Source organism: Protobothrops mucrosquamatus, unplaced genomic scaffold (genome assembly GCF_001527695.2).
Source record: "Protobothrops mucrosquamatus isolate PMUCROS unplaced genomic scaffold, P.Mucros_1.0 scaffold81, whole genome shotgun sequence".
Lineage (NCBI taxonomy): Eukaryota > Metazoa > Chordata > Lepidosauria > Squamata > Viperidae > Protobothrops > Protobothrops mucrosquamatus.
The window spans coordinates 1,675,779-1,697,817 of record NW_015386458.1 but is presented as its reverse complement, the minus strand read 5'-3'; the positions used below and the strand labels follow the sequence as shown (position 1 = coordinate 1,697,817).

Below are 22,039 nucleotides of genomic sequence, written 5' to 3'. Positions count from 1 at the left end.
TTATAGCAACCCCTGAGATATTGGAACGCTGCTATGACATCACCCATAGTCCTTCACCCTTGGGAAGAGATTTCTGCATTTTCATTTCTGTTCTAATGTCAAGAAATTTCTCTGCTTCTCTCCTTGATTAGTTTCCATCCGTTGCTTCTTGTCCTGCTTTGGAGAATAGCTTGACCCCTTCTTCTTTGTGGCAGCCCCTCAGATACTGGAACCCTGCTATCATATCCCCCCTAGTCCTTTTTTTCATTAAACTAGACATACCCAATTCCAGCAACCATTCTTCATGTCTTTTAGCCCCTCATCATCTTTGTTGCCCTTTTCTGCACTCTTTCTAGAGTCTCAACATTTTTATATCATGGTGACCAAACCTGAATGTGGTATTCCAGGTGTGGTCTTACCAAGGATTTATAGAATGGTATTGACAGTTCAGGTTATTTTGAATCTATCCCTCTGTTAATACAGCCCAGGACTATAGATCCTATAATAGATCCTATAGATTCTGTAATTACAGCTAATCCTCAAATTATGACCATAATAGAGCTTGACCATCAAGGTCATAACTTGGGATGGTAGTAAAACAGGTTGGGTTATGATTTTATGACCTTTTTTGTGGTAGTTAGGCAAATCAGTGGTTCTAAATAAATCAGTGGTTTTCTATGGCTGAAGTTTTACTGAAAACCAGAAATAAATGCTGGTTTTTAACAAAATTGTCATAAAATATGGTTATGTGACTGCAGGATGCTGCAAGCAGCCGTAAGTGCTTTCACATGACCGTGGGGGCGACTGTCAGAAGTTTGAATCTAGTTCATAAGTACCCCCAAAGGTAGGTCAGTCAGACTTTGAATGGTTGCTAAGCAACCGGTCATAAGTCAAGTACTACTCCCTAGTCTGGATGTGAAAAATAAAACAAAATTGTCACAATCTAATGATATTGTTAAAATCAGACATGGCCATTTTTTAAAGAAATGAATAATTTGATGAGATTCTGTATGTTATAGTCCCCTGCGGTGCTGCCTTGCCCAGCTACAAGGTGTTTGTTTAATTCTTAAAACTCAGGTGATACTTAGAGTTCCATAAAGTGGTTTTCTTCCCCCCCCCCCCACTTTATGGCTAATATTCCCAGCCTGTATGATTTCAAGGTAGGGAAGTTGCACATATGTGGGCATAGTATGGTTCTGAATATCTCTCTTGATGTTTATAAGGCTTTCTGGTCCGTTTCCCACACTCTCACACACTTAAAATATTTTCTTTCTGGGAATTTGGTGGGTTCAATATCCTGAACCATCTGGATTAATAATATTGCTTCATTTGAGCCAGAAGGGTTCTTAAAAAAACAAGAATTAAGGATTTTCTCGGTCCGGTCTTAAAATAGGGAAGGGAGGCCAGGGCATAAATTACTAAAGTAAAATTCTTGTTGTTTTGTTTTGTGTTCTGTGTATTTTGTTCTCTTTTTTTTCTCTTGGACATACAGTATGTTGAACAAAATACACAGGTAGTCCTCAATTTAGTGACCATTCGGAGTTACAATGGCACTAAAAATACCTGACTTACAACTATTTTTCATACTTATGTATTATTTCCATCATCACAAGATTTACATTCGGATGCTTGACAACTGACTCACATTTTTGACAGTTGCTGTGTTCCCGGAGTCATACGATCCCCCTTTGAGACCTGATAAGTAAACCCGATTCACTTAACCTTGTTACTAATTTAACAACTGCAGTGATTCGCTTAACAAACATGGCAAAAAAAGATCGTAAAATGGGTCAAAAATCACTTAACAAATTTCTCATTTAACAATATAAATTCTGGGGTACATTGTGGTCATAGGTTGAGGACTACCTGCACGTGAGGGGCTGCTACATTTCTGTGTTTTTCTGACATTCATCAGTCTGTATTTTGTTAACTTGATCTTACGTTGGGGGAAAAATTGTGACAGTTGTCTGATTTTTGCCTCCCACTGAATTTATTAACCAAGATGCTTGTCTCTAAACCTGCTTGGATCTCTGTCTGTAAAATTATTATTTTGTGATTGGCCATAACCACGTGGAATTTTGTCAATTACTGATAATACTCTCTCAGATGACTCCCTGGGATTGCCCATTCAGTCAAATTGTAAAAAAAATAAAACCCGTTGTGGATCTTAGTCCTAGTTTTTTAACCATTTGGAATACAGGTCTGAGGCTATAGTGCAGTGGTGGCGAACCTATGGCACGGGTGCCAGAGGCGGCACTCGGAGCCTTCTCTGTGAGCACACATGCCGTTGCCCTAGCCTTACCTCCCCCCGCGACCCCCTCACCAGCAGCCCCCCGGAGGAGAATCGCCCCCGAGCGTGGCCCACCTGGAGCAGCGCAGCCATGGACATGGCAGCCAGGCAGCGTAGACAAGACATTGCCCTCACGCCTCATTGTGCACAGTTGATGCTGTGGGTGCGGGCAGAGTGTGTGGCTGCCATGGCACTGCTGGGCTGCCTGGACGATCTGCGGCGGGCCCTGGAGGCGGTGAGTGGCCCTGTGGGCAGGCGGGGCGGGGGTGGAGCAGGGGTGGGGCCAGTTTTTGGTCACTCAGTCTCTAAAAGGTTCGCCATCACTGCTATAGTGGAAAGATTTTGCTCTTCTGTTTCAGATCTTTCCATCTTGTTTTCCCCAGGGATCTCTCATAATAGACAGAAATGCTGATTTGGGGGAAAATACAGGTAGTCCTTGACTTACGAACCACAGTTGAGTCCCAAATTTCTGAGACAGTTATTAAGTGAATTTTGCCCCGTTTTACGATCTTTCTTGCCACAGTTGTTAAGTGAATCACTGCGGTTTGTTAAGCTAGTCACATGGTTGTTAAGTGAATCAGGCTTCCCCATTAACTTCGTTTGTCAGAAGGTTGCAAAAGGGGATTGTGTGACCTGCAACCGTCACAAATACGAGTCAGTTGCTAAGCATCCGAATTTTGATCACGTGACCATAGGAAGGCTGCAACAGTCGTAAGTGTGAAAAACCGAAGTCCCTTTTTTCAGTGCTGTTGCAACTTCGGACAGTCACGAAATGAACTGTTGTAAGTCGAGGACTACCTGTATACCATTGAAATCCTTTACAGTCCATACAAAAGAAATGTGGTTCCAGGTATTTGTTTAACAAGCCATAAATAATTTAATTATGACTATATTGGTTTTCACCAATCGTTATGGGCATTCCTAACATCTTGGAGGTGTTCCTTTTTTCTTTTTTGTTTAGCCACCAGCTAAATATCTCTTGCCAGAAATGACAATATCTGATTACGGGAAGAAATGCGTGGTCATTGATCTTGATGAAACATTAGTTCATAGCTCCTTTAAGGTACGTATGCTGTTCAATATTTCTTTTAGCTTTTTGATAAGCACATGAAAGAACACAGGCATATCTTCTCATTAAATGTCCTTTCTAGATCCTAAAATGTCTTTGCTGTTATGGTAACCTCATTCATGAATGGCCATGATATCTAGTGGTTTATAGCTATATATATCCCTAAGACCAGCTCAAAACATGTTGCTTTCCGTCAATCAAATGAAACAAACATTAATTAAGAATCCAGGCAATACGTGTGCATGTGTTAATTCCCAAGGAGGGCAGCAATAATCACTTTTGTTCTGTAGAAAATTTCGATGTAGTTGTTGTTGTTAGTTGCGAAGTCGTGTCCGACCCATCGCGACCCCATGGACAACGTTCCTCCAGGCCTTCCTGTCTTCTACCATCTTCTGGAGTCCATTTAAGCTCACGCCTCCTGCTTCAGGGACTCCATCCAGCCACCTCATTCTCTGTCATCGTCCCCTTCTTGCCCTCCATCTTTTCCAGCATCAGGCCCTTCTCCAATGAGTCCTTGGATGTAGTACTTCACTCTATATAAAATATTACATGTATTTATTCCCTTATTTCCTAAAACATTTAATTACTGCCAGTTACAATTCTTATTGAAGAAATACTTTTCTTGAATTAATTTCTTTGCAATAGTGTAATACAATTTATGAATCCGATCAAGCAACAGTTGAGACAGAGCTTAAATAAGAAATAAAATATTATATGGGATTAATTTTAACTACAAATACTTCTTGCTTATCAACAGTAATTGGGGTCAGAAATTCTGTCACTAAGTGAGGTGGTCGTAAAGTGCAACAGTTTTGTTAGGCAAATCCCCACAGGGTTATATCATCACAATCACTTAATTGCTGTGACCTTTGCAACTTCCTTCCCCATTGATTTTGCTTGTCAGAAGCTGGCAACGAAGGTCGCAAATGGCAGTCACATGACCACACGACACAGCATTGTCATAATTGCGCACCAGTTGCTAAGCATCTGAATTGCGATCCTGTGACCTTGGGAACTACAATGGCCACAACTGGTTGTCCTCACAGAGAAGAGAAGAGCAACAAAGATGATTAGGGGACTGGAGGCTAAAACATATTTAAAAAGGCTGCTGGAGTTAGATATGTCCAGTTTGATGAAAAGAAGGGCCAGGGGTGACATGACAACAGTCTTCCAATTTTTGAGGGGCTGCCACAAAGAAGAGGGGGGGTGTCAACCTCTTCTCCAAAGCACCTGAAGGCAGGACAAGAAGCAACGTCGGGAAACTAATCAAGGAGAGAAGCAACCTAGATATAAAGAGAAACTTCCTGACAGTGAGAACAATTAACCAGTGGAACAGCTTGCCTCCAGAAGTTGTGGGTGCTCCAACACTGGAGGTTTCCAAGAAGAGATTGGACAGCCACTTTTCTCAAATTGTATAGGGCAGAGGTAGGCAACCTTGGCTCTTTTATGACTGGTGGACTTCAACTCCCAGAATTCCTGAGCCAGCCATGCTGAGGGGAAAGGGAGAGGTTTCCAAGCTGAGCCATGCTGGCTCAGGAATTCTGGGAGTTGAAGTCCACCAGTCATAAAAGAGCCAAGGTGGCCTACCCCTGGTATAGGGTCTCCTACCTGAACAGGGAGTTGGACTACTAGAAAATGTGTAAGCTCCCTTTCAATTCTGATATTCTATTATTATATTAAGTCCTCCCTCATTCGATGCTGTTATAACTTTGAATGATCTCTAAATAAATGGATGTCAAACAAGGACTATACCGGTATCGCAGAATAATAAGTAGCCAAAATGCAAATCCTATCTAGTTGTATATCATGGCTTATAAGCACGTGAAAAACAGTATGCCCCCACTCTTTAAATTTTCTGAATGTTTGCAAGTATTTGGTAATGAGTATCATCACAGTTTCGTATATGTCCTGCTGATACATAATGGGAATCTTCATTTACAACAGATTAATCAAATGCCAGATATTTATTTCGGAAACAAAGTCATCTAACCTGTAATGTTCCAGTGTGAAAAAGGAATTGCTCCTCAGTTCAGTTAAAGGGATTACAGGTAGTCCTCAACTTACGACCATAATGGAGCCCCAGATTTTTGTTGCTAAGTGAGACTTTGTTAAGTGAGTTTTGTCCCGTTTTACGACCTTTCTTGCCAATGTTGTTAAGTGAATCACTGCAGTTGTTAAGTTAGTAACACGGCTGTTAAGTGAATCAGGCTTCCCCATTGACTTTGCTTGTCAGGAGGTTGCAAAAGGGGATTACACGATCCCCAAACTTTGCGACCGTCATAAGTATGAACCAGCAGCCAAGCATCTGAATTTTGATCCTGTGACCGGGGGGTGGTGGTGTGCTACAATGGTCATAAGTGTAAAAAACGGGCATAAGTCACTTTTTTTAGTGCCATTATGAGCAGTCACTAAACGAACAGTTGTAAGTTGAGAACTACCTGTACTAGGATAGGTCTGGCTCTCAGTCTGGAAAAGTACAAAGCTTTCTAGTGAAGTTTTTAGGCAGGGGTCTTCAAACGTGGCAACTTTAAGACTTGTGGACTTCAACTCCCAGAATTCCTCGGCCAGTCAATGAATGCTCTAACACTGGAAGTTTTTAAGAAGAGGCTGGACAGCCATTTGTCTGAAATGGTGTAGGGTTCCTGCCTGAGCAGGGGTTTGGACTCGATGACCTCCAAAGTCCCTTCCAACTTTATTATTATTATTATTATTATTATTATTATTATTATTATTATTATTATTATTATTATTATTATTATTATTAATAATAATAATAATAATAATAATTTATTATTTATTATTTATTATTTATTATTTATTATTTATTATTATTATTATTATTATTATTTAATTATTAATTATTATTATAAGTCTTAAAATTGCCAAGTTTGAAGACCTTTGATCCAGATAGTCCTCGACTTTACACAGTTCATTTAGTGACTGTTCAGAGTTACAATGACACTCAAAAAAGTGGCCTAGGACCGCTTTTCACAGTTACAACCTTTGCAGCATCATGTGATCAAAATTCAGATGCTTTGCAAATTAGTTCATTCTTATGAACGTTGCGGTGTCCCGGGGTCACGTGATCCCCTTTTGCAACCTTTGGACAAGCCATGTCAATGGGGAAGCCGGATTCACTTAACAACTGGGTTACCAACTGATCAACTGCAGTGATTCACTTAACTGGGGCAAGAAATGGGGGCAAAACTCAAAAATGTTTTACTCAACAACAGAAATTTTTGGCTTAGTTGTGGTTGTAAGTCGAGGACTACCTGTAATATGATCTTCTAGGAGGCCTCAGGCCTGATCAGATATAATTGCATCTCATGTTCCATTTAATAAAATCATTAGCATCTATTTTTTACTTAAGGTCTTCTTTGAGCTGAACTCGCCTCCTGGGTATTTTATAAAACCAGAATCAGAATCAGAATAGAGCTGGAAGGGACCTTGGAGGTCTTCTAGTCCAACCCTCTGCTCAAGCAGCAGACCCTAGACTATTTAAGACAAGTGGCTGTCCAGTCTCTTCTTGAAAACCTCCAGTGATGGAGCACTCACAACTTCTAGAGGCAAGTCGTTCCACTGATTGATTGTTCTAACTGTCAGGAAGTTTCTCCTTAGTTCCAGGTTGCTTCTCTCCTTGATTAGTTTCCATCCGTTGCTTCTTCTCCTGCCCTCTGGTGCTTTGGAGAAGAGGTTGACCCCCCTCCTCCTTGTGGCAGCCCCTCAAATACTATCATGTTCCCCCTAGTCCTTCTTCTCACTAGACTAGCCAAACCCAAGTCCTGCAACCGTTCTTCCTAGGTTTTAGTCTCCAGGCCTTTAAACATCTTAGTTGCTCTTCTTTGCACTTTTTTCAAACTCCTGTGGCTTTCTTGGAAACAATACAGAAATGGTTTGCCATTGTCTCCTTCCATTTTTTTTTTAAGCTCCCCAGTCTAGCCTGCAGCCTGGAATCCCCTCGAAATCTCTCATCCCAGTTCTGATCAAGCCCTGCATATTTTTTGAGCAATGCCAGCCTAGTAGTGCAATCTGGTGGGAGATCTTGATAGTACATATATTAACTAAGGAGACGATATTGCAGCCTCCCCTACTCACATGATCCTCATTTAACGACCTGCATGGTCCTCACTTAACAACAGCAACTAAGACTGCCGGAACTGTCATTGCTACCGGTACGTAGTGTAGTCATGTGGGTTTTTTTTTCAACTTATATCATTTAATGAGATAGTTTCCCATCCCAGTTAGTATTGTTAAATGAGGACTACCCATATATGGTCTGGGTAATTCACTCCCCAAGGAAGACTGTTCTGAAACAGCTTTAAGGCCTGGTCTTCCATAGAGCTGGTTACGGAATTTTGGCCCAATCAGCAGGAGAGGGTGAGTTCTAGTCCCGCCTTAGGCATGAAAGCCAGAATATATTTATAATAATAATAATAATGATAATGATAAAGTTGGAAGGGACCTTGAAGGTCATCTAGTCCAACCCCCTGCTCAGGCAGGAAACCCTATACCATTTCGGACAAGTGGCTGTCCAGTTTCTTCTTAAAAACTTCCAGTGTTGGAGCATTCACCGCTTCTGGAGGCAGGTTTTTAAGTAAGTAATATGTGTATTTTAGATACTATAACTCCTGTGCAGTGAAATAAAGGAAATTTGGGTTACCAGAAATTTAAATACTATGGATGTTAAAGGTTAAATTGGAATACTGTAATTAAAAATTAGGTAAAACTTAAAAACAGGATATGGATATGGATATATATAAGCAAAAATAGATTGTTAAATGTTTTAACTGAGCTTGTCACGGTTAGAAATTTACTAGTTTAAGTATGATATATTAAATGTTAAGGGTAATAGAGAAGGAATTTTTGATAATGCAGCCTGAGATGGGTACTAAAGACCTTGTTATTGAACTATTGACTACCCAGTCACCACACAGTTTCCAAGCACTTAAATGTAAAACTGGAAAACCAATAAAATTTGTTATATATTAAAAAAAGGCAGGATACTACTAAATAAGTTAGAAACATTTCTTCAGATTTTGGATAGTGAAACAACAGGTCTGTGGGTAAAACCAATAAGAGAGCAGGGAATACTTTAGGTTTTCTTTTCTTCCACTTCCTAAGTTCTTACTTCATAAGATAAGGAAAAATTTGAAAATGACATTCTCCTATTGCAGTGGTGGCGAACCTATGGCATGCGTGCCAGAGGCGGCACTCAGAGCCCTGTCTGTGGGCACGTGTGCCATGCCCTGGAGATGGCAACCATCCCTCTTCAACCAGCCGCTTGCTAACTCGCCGAGGTCCCACGTGGCTGGATGCATCCCAGCATGGCTGGTTTCCCTCCTCCCTGACCCGTCCCTCCTGGCCTCGCATGCTCTCCTTTTCCTGGGCACAACCCACTGCATCGCCTCCTCACCTATTGGTCGCCCATCCAGCTCAGAGGCGGCTTCTTTGAATTGCTGGCGGTGGGCTGTGGAATCCCAGAGGGCACCGGTCGAGAGGCTGGGAGGCGGTGGCTGCTGACAGACACTGTTGGCCCCCATGCGCTCGCTGGCCTCTGTGTGCGGGGGCCGATAGTGTCAGGCAGCAGCCAGCCTGGCCCTTGCCTTCATCCCCACCCTGCCTCACCTCACCCCCCCCAGGACGAGCCTCCTGCCTACCGTCCCACCTGCCAAAGACCCCCTGGATCTCCCCCAACCCTGCCCACCCCCCACAGGCATCCCTCTCCACGAGCAACATTGAGGTGACCACGCCCACATTGGCCACATCCACCCAATCTGCCATGACCACCACAGCCACGCCCACCCAGTGGGCCACGCCCACCTGGCACCCGGCGATAAATAAGTGGCTTTTGGGTTGCAGTTTGGGCACTCGGTCTCTAGAAAGTTCGCCATCACTGTCCTATTGTATTCTCAAATGTGTTGTGAACCATTCTTACTGCATTCAGTTTTATGCAAATACAGAGAGTCCTTGACTTAAACCAGTTCGTTTAGTGACTGTTCTAAGTTACAAAGGCATTGAAAAAAGTGACTTATGACCGTTTTCCACACGTACAACCATTGCAGCATCCCCCTGGTCACGAGATCCAAATTCAGACGCTTGGCAACTGGCTCATATTTATGACGGTCGCAGTCTCCCAGGTATCACGTGATCCCCTTTTGCGACCTTCTGACAAGCAAAGTCAATGGGGGGAGTCTGATTCACTTAACAACCGTGTGACTAACCTAGCAACTGCAGTGATTCACTTAACAACTGTGTCAAGAAAGTTCGCAAAATGGGACAGAACTTACTTAACAACTGTCTCGCTTAGCAACAGAAATCTTGGGTTCAGTTGTGGTCGTAAGTCGAGGACTACTTGTACCAGCCTGGGAAATAAAGAAAAGACATTAACCCCAAGCAGATCCATTAGCTCCTGTTGAACTGAAGGCTGGAGTCTTTCTCTTAATTCCAGGATTTCTTATAGCAAATAATCGCTTTTTCCTAGTAACCGATTCTGTTGGTAGTGTAACAGTTATGGGATATGCCTTTCTTCAGTTTATTAAGAGAAAGGGGGAAAAAAATTCCCTTCTGCTTGAGAGAAGGTACAGCCTGCTCCAGCTTTTAATAACACCTTCTTTATTGGTTTTTTAAAAAAGAGCATTTTGCTTAGGTATTATGACTATATTATAGAAATCTGCCAAATACATCTTAGCAAAATATTGGAATACATCTCTCCAATATATGAACAGGATAATCCCAGTCTCTTTGGTAAGTGTAAAAGGAGTTATCTCTGCCGGTTGTTAACCTGAAGTATGCAGATTAATGCCTTGTGGGCCATGTTATGATTTTGGTAAGTTTCTCTAGAGCAGCGGTTCTCAACCTATGGGTCGCGATCCCATTTGGGGTCGATCGACCATTTCACGGGGGTCGCCAAGCAAGGCTGTCCGCCATTTTTTTCCCCTTTTCTGGCGGGTGCCTTACCTCCCTTGGGCTGGGCCAGCTGGTGGTCGGCCTGCTCCTTCTCTGCCGCTTGCCAGCTACACCTCGGCCGGCGCAGGGGCCAGAACCACGCATGCGTGGCGCTCCCGGGCAGGGAAAGTCCTCAACTTACGACCGGTTGGGTAGTCCTCGACTTACGACTGGTTTAGTCCTCGACTTACGACCGGTTTAGTCCTGGACCTACGACCGGTTTAGTCCTCGACTTACGACCGGTTGGGGTCGCGGCATTAAAAAGGTTGAGAACCACTGCTCTAGAGCAAGTGTAGGCAACCTTGGCTCTTTTATGACTGGTGGACTTCAACTCCCAGAATTCCTGAGTCAGCATGGCTCAGCTTGGAAACTCTCTCCATTTCTCCTCAACATGGCTGGCTCAGGAATTCTGAGAGTTGGAAGTCCACGAGTCACAAAAGAGCCAAGGTGGCCTACCCCTGCTCTAGTCTAGACTCTGCAGACTAGAAATCATTCTTTTTTAAAGATCATTTTGTTTTTGCTTTTCTAGCCAATTAGCAATGCTGATTTCATTGTTCCAGTTGAAATTGATGGAACTATACATCAGGTAAGAAGTACTATTTGCATTTTTATATGGGGGTGGCGAATTGCTTTGCGCCTGTCTAGAAATTGCCTAGGTTAGCTTGGCAAAGAATGAAGTTTTGGAGTTAACGGACAAGTTAAAATGAGTGAGTTTTCGGGATGGCAAGAGTTTCAGCTTGAAAGCTATTTCAGTTCAAATGGCTGAACTGTCAGTAGAATTGTAAAAGGGGGTGGCTTAAACCAGTAACAGTGATTGTTTCAACTCAAAAGGATATTTTGTTGCTTCGTCTTGTTGTCATAATCTTATTCAGATGAGGGTATATAAAACTATGATAAACTCTGAACAGTTGTTACTGATTTTAGTAGGCAATGATGTTTTGCATTTAATCCTCTTTTTCTAAAGGACAGCATTCTTGGTATGTCTTTCCAGGAGAGGCTATGACCGGGTTCAAGTAATCCAGGATAGGCTGTGTGCACTCTTAGTGGCCTATCCTTGAGTACTTGCACTGGGATGTAGCCACAACGCAATAAAGAAGATGCTGGGAAGTCCAAGTCTACATATCTTCTTCTCACTTTTCCAAAAAAGAAGGCCTGCAGCTAAAGATGTATCTCAAGAGTGGAGTGGGGTGGAATGGAATGGAATGGAATGGAATAGAATAGAATAGAATAGAATAGAATAGAATAGAATAGAATAGAATAGAATAGAATAGAATAGAATAGAGCTGGAAGGGACCTTGAAGGTCTTCTAGCCCAGCCCCCTGCTCAAGCAGGAGAACCTATACCATCTCAGACAAGTGACTGTCTAGCTAGTCTCTTCTTAAAAATCTCCAGTGATGGAGCACCCACAATTTCTGGGGGCAAGCTGTTCCACTGGTTAATTGTCCTCACAGTTAGGAAGTTTCTCCTTAATTCCAGGTTGCTTCTCTCCTTGATCAGTTTCCAACCGTTGTTTCTCATCCTCCCCTCTGGTGCTTTGGAGAATAACGTGACCCCCTCTTCCTTGTGGCAGCCCCTCAAATACTGGAATACTGATATCATGTCTCCCCCAGTTCTTCTTTTCTTTAGACTAGCCAAACCCAAGTCCTGCAGAGTAGATTACCTCCAATTCAGAAAGTCAATTAAACACATCCAAAACTAAACTACGGGTTGACACAATACCTATAATGTTTGTCTCTCTCTTCCATTGTACCTCTATCTTAAGTCAGAACAGGTAGTCCTTGACTTACAGGCATTTGTTTAGTGACCGTTTGAAGTTATAACAGCATTGAAAGATGTGACGTATGACCTTTTTCATACTTATAAGACTGTTGTAGCGTCCCCATGGTTACCTGATCAAAATTCAGGCACTTCACAACTGATGTGTTTAGGATAGCTGCATTGTCCCAGGTTCATGTGATCACCATTTGTAATCTTCCCAACCAGCTTCCAACAAGCAAAGTCAGTGTGGGAAGCTGGATGTGCTAAATGACATAGGATTCAGCTTAACAACTGTTCCCAAAAAAGTGGGAACAAAATGGGGCAAAAGTGGCCTTACCAAGGCATTGTAGAGTGGTATTAATACTTCAAGATCACACGAAGTATTAATACCACTCTACAATGCCTTGTTAAGGCCACACTTGGAATACTGCATCCAGTTTTGGTCATCACGATGTAAAAAAAGATGTTGAGGCTCTAGAAAGAGTACAGAGAAGAGCAACAAAGATGATCAGGGGACTGGAGGTTAAAACATACAAGGAACGGTTGCTGGAATTGGGTATGTCTAGTTTAATGAAGAGAAGGACGAGGGGGGACATGATAGCAGTGTTCCAGTATCTCAGGGGCTGCCACAAAGAAGAGGGAGTTAAGCTATTCTCCAAAGCACCTAAAGGCAGGACAAGGAGCAACGGGTGGAAACTAACCAAGGAGAGAAGCAACCTAGAACTAAGGAGAAACTTCCTGACAGTTAGAACAACTAACCAGTGGAACAACCTGCCTCCAGAAGCGGTGAATGTTCCAACACTGGAAGTCTTTAAGAAGAGACTGGACAGCCATTTGTCCCAAATGGTATAGGGTTACCTGCCTGAGCAGGGGGTTGGACTTGATGACCTCCAAGGTCCCTTCCAACTTTGTTGTTGTTGTTATTATTATTATTAATAATAATAATAATAATAATAATGATAATAATAATAATAATAATAATAAAAGTCACTTAACAACTGCCTTGCTTAATAACAAAAAATTTGGGCTCAATTGAGATTGTAAGTTGAGAACTTCCTGTATTTATTTCCATATTCAATAATTATGTAAGAGGAATAACATTTCTTGAGTTAGCATGGATACGTTTTATTGCATTAACTGTAGTTATTTGCTGAAGTATTTTAGCTACACTCCTAACAATAGCTTTAATAGTAAAAGCTATGAAAATCCATTCACAAATCCGGGATTTTGCCATTTTGAAAATGAAACAAAATGAAATAGGAGTTCACTTTCAGAACAAAATCTTCCTCTTTTGGGAGGCTAGAAAAAGAGAGCATTGAACCCATTCATTCTTTTTGCCGAGGAATACAATTTCTTTGAGTTAGTAGATTAACGATTCTTTAATTTTAAAATTACGTCCTTTTAAGTTTATACTGTCTTGCCTGAAGCATCTCGCTGATTTATACAGGAACAAAACCCACTAGCTAGGTACCGATCCAGCGGGACTTCACTTTGCCTCTCATATTTATCAAAATATAAATTGATTCTCCAGGATTGTGAACTTCAGCTGTCTCTGCGCATTCTTGAACCTCAGTGGCTGCCTTCTTTCTTTACCTTCAGGTTTATGTATTAAAACGGCCACACGTGGACAAATTTCTTCAGAGGATGGGAGACCTCTATGAATGTGTGCTATTCACAGCCAGCCTAGCAAAAGTAAGTCGTGCAATTGGCGGGCCTCTTATTCTCACAATTTTGCTTCATTTCAGGACTACAAAGTTGGACACAGCACCCTCTCACTAGGGTTAATTTTGTAACATTGGCCTAGCTCAGGGGTAGGCAACTTTGGCTCTTTTATGACTCGTGGACTTCAACTCCCAGAATTCCTATGCTGGCTCAGGAATTCTGGGAGCTGAAGTCCACGAGTCATAAAAGAGCCAAGGTTGCCTACCCCTGGCCCTAGCTGGGCCAGCTGTCCAGCATTTCTGAAGAAACGGGGCATTTGGTGAACATTTAACAATTCAGTTTTCTTCCTTTACCCACATCTCCTACAAGGAAAGTTGGGTCTGTGGTTTTTTTTGTGTGTTTTTTTTTTTTTTTGGCATGTCATATCAAATAAGGAGAAAATAATTATCTTCATCTTCATTTCCCTCCCACCCCTTTTTTTCTTCTGCTTTCTTTATCTGGCAACGTGTACTTTTGTCTGCTAATGTGTGGGTAAGTGTTTCCATGGTAACAGTATCACATATGGGCTCGTCTCATAACTTAGCCTTCCTGCATTGCTCCTGATGCCCAATATGGGAGGCTTTTTTTAGTTACCATGGTTATGTGAGGGTAGAGAGAAAAATAGCTTATTACATAATGTACTATCCTTAAACTGGGACAAATTAAGCAGATCCGCTGCATGGTTGGGTCAATTTATGGGCAATTAATAGTAGGGTCTTCAAGCAGGTCAAAATGTACACAGCAAACTCCCCCCCCAAATAATAATAATAATAATAATAATAATAATAATAATAATAATAATAATAATAATAATAATGCAAATTCTGCTGACGTTATCTGTGTTTGTGGACTTGAGATGTTCCTAACCCGGAAAGAAGGGAACCAATACTTCATTGTACCCTTGAATTAGAAGCCGTAGTGCTTATAGTGAACTGCACCATAAATGTTTAATCTTGTGGTCTTTCCAGTGTTGTCTCCACCTCTGATAGCAGTAAAGATCAGTCTGCTTTTGTAGAGGATAGGATCATTATTGTGCACGCTTGATAGCAGTGGAGAAATTGGGAAGGCGTGGGGTGTGTCTGTATTAACCAGTGGAATAGAATATTCTCACAAATAAGTTTGACAAGAGAGGCTTCCATGCAAGGCTGCTTCATCAAAATTATTCCTATTCTGGATTTTAAAAAAAATGACAAGCAAGGCTATACCTGGGCCCATTTGCAGAATAGGTCAGCAGCTAGGCAAAGCACCTGTGCAGGCATCCAGAGATCACTTTCTGAACAGCTGCAAGAAACTTTGCAGAATGCCTTTTTTTTTACAAATCTCTCGTCTAGATATGATATCAGTGTGTTCAGTTCACACCAGGAGTGGTGCTGGCAGAGAACTCAGGTTCAAATATTTCAAGCGGCCACAAAACCCCAAGCTTCAGCATTAAAGCAGCTTTAATATTCTTCCAAAAGGTCCAGCAGGCTTCCTTCTCTAGTTCTTCAGAAGGAAGAGTAAAAAAAAAAATCAAAGACAATTTCATTAGCCTGGCTGTCAAAAAAATAACCAGGCTTGCAGACACTTATAATCAATTCAATAATCCTTGGCTCTCAGCAATTGTATTTTTCAAAAGTATCTAGAAATAACTTTCGTGCTCAAAGAACACTAAATAATTCTGATCAAACATTTTATCTAAGAAGGTTTGTGAGATATAGTGAAATGCCTTATGCAACTTAACTTAGTTGTTTTCTTGTTCTAAAGCAGGGGGGTCTTCAAGCTTGGCCCTTTTATGACTTGTGGACTTCAACTCCCAGAATTCCTCAGCCAGCATGCCTAGCTGAGGAATTCTGGGAATTGAAGTCCACAAGTCATAAAAGGGCCAGGTTTGGAGACCTCTGTTCTAAAGCCAGAGGGGGGTCTTTCCTTGTCAATTGACAGTTCTGGTGATTAAACACCGAATCTTCTGATGCCCATTCCTAGCCGTACCACATGTTGTTCTTCAGAAAAAAAATATTGTGGAAAATTTTCCTAATCCTATATCTCTTGAAAAACTACAGGCCTGCTTATTCTGTTTAATAATTTACACAGGTAGTCCTCGACTTACAAGTGTTCATTTAACAACTGGTCAGAATTATAGAGGCACTAAAAAAAAAAAGTGATTTAGGGAGTGTCCCCACAGTCACTTGATGAAAATTTGGGTGCTTGGCAACCAGCATGCATTTAGGATAGTTGTAATGTTCTGGATTCATCTGATCACCATTTGCAACTTTCCCAGCTGGCTTCTGACAAAAAATAAAGATCAATGGCCAAGAGAAGCTTGATTCTCTTAATGGCCACGTGACTCACTTAACAAGTGCAATGGTTCACTTAACAATCGCGGCACAAAAGGTCCTAAAATTGGGCATGGATTCATTTAACAACCGTTTTGTTTAGCTGCGGAAATTCTGGTCATATGTCAAGGACTACCTGTATCTGTAGTCTGTTGTCAACATCAGCTGTTAGTAGAAAGCCAATCTTTTATATTTTAAATCTCTTTCATAATCAAATGTGCAGCTTATGGAGCTGGCCCTGCATAATATACCTTAAATCAGGAGTTCCCAACCGGGGGTGCGAGAAGATATTCCAGGGAGTGCAAAAACCTGGGTTTTCAAAATTACAGTGTATTTGCATAATTCATGGCCGTTATTTTGAACTTTTGTAAGGGGTGTGAGAATGTATATATCAAAAGCGTTTTAGGGGTGCGGGGTATATAAAAGGTTGGGAGTTGCTGCCTTAAATATACTATCGACACAGAGATTTTAATGATATGGCTTCGTGCTAACAGACCACAATTTTGCTGTTTGCAGACCTCTGAAACTCTTCATTTTACTCTGAATCATAAAAACTCTTCTTAAACAGCCACAAGTTTATGGCAGAGATTGAGATTACTTGATCCTCAATCTATTGGAGTCTCTTTTAGCACTTAGTCTCAGCTCGAACCATTTCCACCAGACAAAAAAGAACCATTTAACCCAATGTCTGCAATCATTTTTTATTTCTGGAAGTCTTATAGTACATCCTAGGAAAGCACATAGCCACGTTGTCATCGTGATTTTATCTTTATTTCGCCTCTTCGTTGGGGCTTATTTAGTATTTGTATTAAAAATACGTTTAGTGTTCACAGGGAGAGAAACATTCTCCATTTCTTAACCGTAACCCCTTCTTTTTTATAAAACAAATATATATACAAAGTATGCAGATCCGGTGGCAGATTTGTTGGATCGTTGGGGTGTGTTTAAGGCTCGACTCTTCCGGGAATCCTGTGTTTTCCACAGAGGAAATTATGTGAAAGATCTTAGCCGGCTTGGGCGAGAATTGAGCAAAGTCATCATTGTAGACAATTCTCCTGCATCTTACATCTTCCACCCTGAAAATGCAGTAAGTAGCTTTGCTCTCAATTTTGTTGTTGTTCAGTTGCTAAGTTGTGTCCGAGTCTTCGTGACCCCACGGACCATAGCATGCCAAGCCACCCTGTTCTCCACTGTCTTCACATTAACCTGTGAAGTGTTAGTGTCACTTTACACTGCCTTGGTAAGGCCAAACTTGGAATACTGCATCCAGTTTTGGTCACCACAATGTAAAAAAGATGTTGAGACTCTAGAAAGAGTACAAAGAAGAGCAACAAAGATGATCAGGGGACTGGAGGCTAAAACATATAAGGAACGGTTGCAGGAATTGGGTATGTCTAGTTTAGTGAAGAGAAGGACGAGGGGTGACATGATAGCAGTCTTCCAATATCTCAGGGGTTTCCACAAAGAAGAGGGAGTCAAGCTATTCTCCAAGGCGCCTGAAGACAGGACAAGAAGCAACGGATGGAAACTGAATAAAAAGAGAAGCAACCTGGAATTAAGGAGAAATTTCCTGACAGTTAGAATAATCAGTCAGTAGAACGACTTGCCTCCAGAAGTTGTGGGTGCTTCAACACTGGAGGTTTTAAAGAAGAGATTGGACAACTATTTGTCTGAAATGGTATGGGGTCTCCTGCTTGAGCAGGGGGTTGGACTAGAAGACCTCCAAGGTCCCTTCCAACTCTGTGATGATGTTATTCTGTCTCCTGGAGTTTTCCCAGATTTGTGTTCCTTGTGTCGATGACATCATCTAACTGTCTCATCCTCTGCCATCCCCTTCTCCTTCTACCTTCCATCTTTCCCAACATCAGGGTCTTCTCCGAGGAGTCCCCACTTCTCATTTGGTGGCCAAAGTATTTGGGCTTCAGCTTCAGGATCTGCCCTTCCAAAGGACAGTCAAAGTTGACTTCCTTTAGGATTGGCAGATTGGATTTCCTTGCAGTCCAAGAGACTCTCTAGAGTCTTCTTCAACTGTGGTTGCAATATATGGAAGTATTTTTGCCCTTGGACTTGTCTAGAGAGATATTTGTTGACTTTTTTATTTTAAAAAAAGAGGGAATAGGCTTCAGTGTGATAGTTTAGTAAGAAATTTGGGAACCTGCCATTAGGGAATTATCAGTCTTTGGTCATTTACCAAAGAAACCATGAATTAAATTCATGAATTAAAGAAGAGAGCCTTCTGTGCTGTTGCCTCCACCCCGTGGAACATTCTCCCGCTGGAGGTAAGATGGAGCCCCGTTCTCCAGACCTTCTGGAAAGCTGTAAAAACATGGCTTGGCTTTACAGCCTGCAGGTGAGCACACAGCCCTAGGTCTGACTATCACCCTGAAAGTTCCCTTCCTTTTAATTAACACATTTATTTTTAATTTATCCCTTCCTTTTTAAATTTTGTACACTCTTTTTATATTTTAATATTTTATTTGTACGCCGCACAGAGTCCTTCTGTGATAGAGAGGGGTGGTTTCAAAGTTTAATAAAATAAAGCCTCAAGTGCCAAATTATGCATGAGAAAATCCAGTGTGGCTTGGTAGAGTCCCACCCTGAAAGAGGCAGCTCTCTAGAAAGGGACAGAAATAAGATAATTAATGATGTTACCTAGTTGGATAATGAAACCTCTGCAAGCAAACAATCCAACTGAGCGAGATGGCCAGTTTCGTCTATGGTTAAGGCATCAGGTTACAAAGCAGGAGACGGCGAGTTCTAGTCCCGCTATCGGCATGAAAGCTGGCTAAGTAACTGGGCCAATCACCAGGAGAATCTGAGTTTTAGTCCCGCCTCAGGCACGAAAGCCAGGGGAATGACTGGGCCAATCACCAGGAGACAGTGAGTTCTAGTCCCGCCTTAGGCATGAAAGCCAGCTGGGTGATTGTGGGCCAGGCCCTTTCTCTCAGCCCAACCCACCTTTTTAATAATAATAATATTTGGAAAGGACCTTGGAGGTCATCTAGTCCAACCCCCTGCTCAGGCAGGAGACCCTATACAATTTCGGACAAATGACAATCTCTTCTTAAAAACTTCCAGTGTTGGAGCATTCACCGCTTCTGGAGGCAGGTTGTTCCACTGGTTAATTGTTCTCACTGTCAGGAATTTTCTCCTTAGTTCCGGGTTCCTTGATTAGTTTCACAGGGTGGTTTTTGTGATAAAACTAGGAGAAGGAAGGTGTACTGGATATGTTTGCCACCTTGAGTTATTTGTAAAAATAATAAAGATGGGATAGAAATAAATGAATAAAATACAAAGCGATCTACTTGAATAAATGCAAATGAACCCCTTGACTTTGCCTGGAACTTCATGACTGGAGCTACTGTGTGTGAGAGACTTTCTGCTTGCCTTCCTATACATTTTGTCTTCGACATAACAACCACAACTGAGTCCAGGTTTTCCACTGTTAAACAATCGTTACGTGAGTTTTACCCCTTTTTATCACCTTTCTTGCCACAGGTGTTCAGTGAACTACTGCAGTTGTTAAGTTAGTAGCACGGTTGTTAAGTGAATCTGGCTTTCCTCGTTGACTCTGCTTTTCATAAGGTCACAAAAGGGGATCACGTGACCCCAGGACCTTGTAGCTGTCATAAACAGGAGCCAGTTGCCAAGCGCCTGAATTTTGATCACCTAACCACGGGGATGCTACAACGGTCGTAAGTGCGAAAAACAAGTCATAAGTCACTTTTTTTCAGTGCGGTTGTAACTCCCAACAGTCACTAAATCAATGGCTGTAAGTCCAGGACTCCCTATACCACGTTCAGATGGGCTTGTGTCAGTCAATCAGTCTTTTCCTAGGGCAGGGGTAGGCCACCTTGGCTCTTTTATGACTCGTGGACTTCAATTCCCAGAATTCCTGAGCCAGCCATGCTGAGGAGAAATAGAGAGGTTTCCAAGCTGAGCCATGCTGGCTCAGGAATTCTGGGAGTTGAAGTCCACGAGTCATGAAGGGGCCATAGTTCCCCCATGCTGGCTCAGGAATTCTGGGAGTTGAAGTCCACAGGTTGTAAAGTTGCCATAATTGTTCACCAATGAGCTAGCCCAGGGGTGGACAACCTTGGCTCTTTTATGACTGGTGGACTTCAACTCCCAGAATTCCTGAGCCAGCCATGCTGAGGGGAAAGGGAGAGGTTTCCAAGCTGAGCCATGCTGGCTCAGGAATTCTGGGAGTTGAAGTCCACGAGTCATAAAAGAGCCGAGGTGGCCTACCCCTGCCCTAGGGAATTCCTTGAAGGTCCAAGGATTGCAGGATTATTATTTTATGAATAATAATATTAGATATTGGGGTGGTTTTGTTTTTTTTTTTGTTTCTTTCAGGTGCCTGTTCAGTCCTGGTTTGATGACATGACAGACACAGAATTGTTAGACCTTATTCCTTTCTTCGAAGGATTGAGTCAAGAGGAAGAAGTCTACACAATGCTCCATAAGCTGTGCAACAGGTAGCCTTCTGAACGCCGGTCCTTGTTGCTTTACCGCGACCCGCCGAAGCATCTCACAGTGGCTGCTCTGGATGTTTCCGATCTTCCTCTGCCAGGAAAGACGAATCCTGACTCAGTGCTTCTAAATCATGGGGTTGACCTAACGCTCTAGGGTGACCAGAACTACTTTTTAAAACAAAAAAAAAATCAAGAAAGAGAAGATAAAGAAATAGCAGCTATTTTGAATGGGGCTTTTAACGCATTTCATAAACAGACGCGTTTTACAGATCCTGCTTTTTTTCTTAAAACATGCCAAAAAAAAGAAGAAGAAAAAAAAAAAAAGAAAGAAAGCTTGGTGTTAACTTCAAACAGTCCCCCCCCCCTTCCCAGCTCATCCTGCTATGCAGAGTGTTTTTCCCACCCCACCCTGCTTCTTAGAGCAGTTGACCTGACTCTGAACCTAATTTCTTCCAGGATGAAGTGCCTTTTTGAATGTTGTTTTAAGATTTAAAAAAAAAAATCACTTTTGTATAAGGGGTATTTCCAAAATCTTTTAGTCTTGTATTGTTTAAATGCTTGAAGAAGAAAAAAAAAAAGACAAAGAAGAGTTGGGAGACTTTTTATAGAGCAACGTATAAACTATGGAATCAAAGGAGAAACTGGGGGAAGCTTGTGGATTCCACTCTCCAAGTTACTGTCCTTTAAAAAAAAACAAAAAAAAAACAATGGCTATATTTTGTACCACATTTGAAGCTGCGTACCAATAGGTAGAAGTAAATGGGATAATATCCAGAGTGGAGATGCAACTTCCCTTGCTGATTTTGGGTAACTAACGGTTTGCACTTAGATTATTAGGGCATTTCTGCATTTTATTTTATTTTTTTAAAATTGTGGCATTCAGCAAAATGGAATGGGAAACGCCCATCCTATGTCAGCCCTTGTTCCCTTCAAGAAGAGTCTTTGATTGTGTTTGCTAACGCACAACTGCCTGGTGTTTCTGATGTCAGGGATGAAATAGAGAGAAAGCATAGAAGACAATGAGTGTATTTATTAAGTGTGAGATATTTATAGTGAGCTGTTTCAAACGATGGGCTAAAGTCCCGGGAGGGGGGGGGAAAAGGAAGTTTCTTTCCACAATCCTCCTTCTTTCAATGGTCCTTGTGCAAGACGCTTTCCTTTATTATTATTATTTTTAAAGCTGTGCCCTGTGTTTTGTTTTTTCTATTAACTGCTGCTCACCAAATGGAACTGAATGGAATGGCTCACCAAATGGAACTGAACCTTGGCTGTTATACTGTTCCTTGCCGCTGTGCCTGTTGCTACTGGAATTTCAAAAGACCTTTACATACTTATTTTCTGGCCAATGTAGTCAGGGGTCAATCAGTTAATTATTTATTTTTTTAAATTTACCATCAGTGTTTCCACGGTGGAATTTTTCTTCCCTTCATGCTTCTTCCATTTTTTTTAAAAAAAGAAAGAAAGAAATGAAAAATAGGGATGTTGTTTCCATGCTTTAATTCTATGATGG

The 22,039-nt window shown here is 41.7% G+C and overlaps 1 protein-coding gene across 1 annotated transcript in view; it reads left to right on the top strand.

The window, feature by feature from the left end:
• Positions 1–20,875, top strand: part of CTDSPL (CTD small phosphatase like) — a 78,229-nt gene extending 57,354 nt beyond the window's left edge. The window contains exons 4-8 of the mRNA XM_015812413.1: positions 3,231–3,332; positions 10,813–10,869; positions 13,641–13,733; positions 16,956–17,141; positions 20,411–20,875. Of these exons, the coding sequence (XP_015667899.1) occupies positions 3,231–3,332; positions 10,813–10,869; positions 13,641–13,733; positions 16,956–17,141; positions 20,411–20,536 (564 nt within the window). The 3' untranslated portion in view covers positions 20,537–20,875. The remainder of the gene's footprint in view (positions 1–3,230; positions 3,333–10,812; positions 10,870–13,640; positions 13,734–16,955; positions 17,142–20,410) is intronic.
• Positions 20,876–22,039: the final 1,164 nt, after the last annotated feature.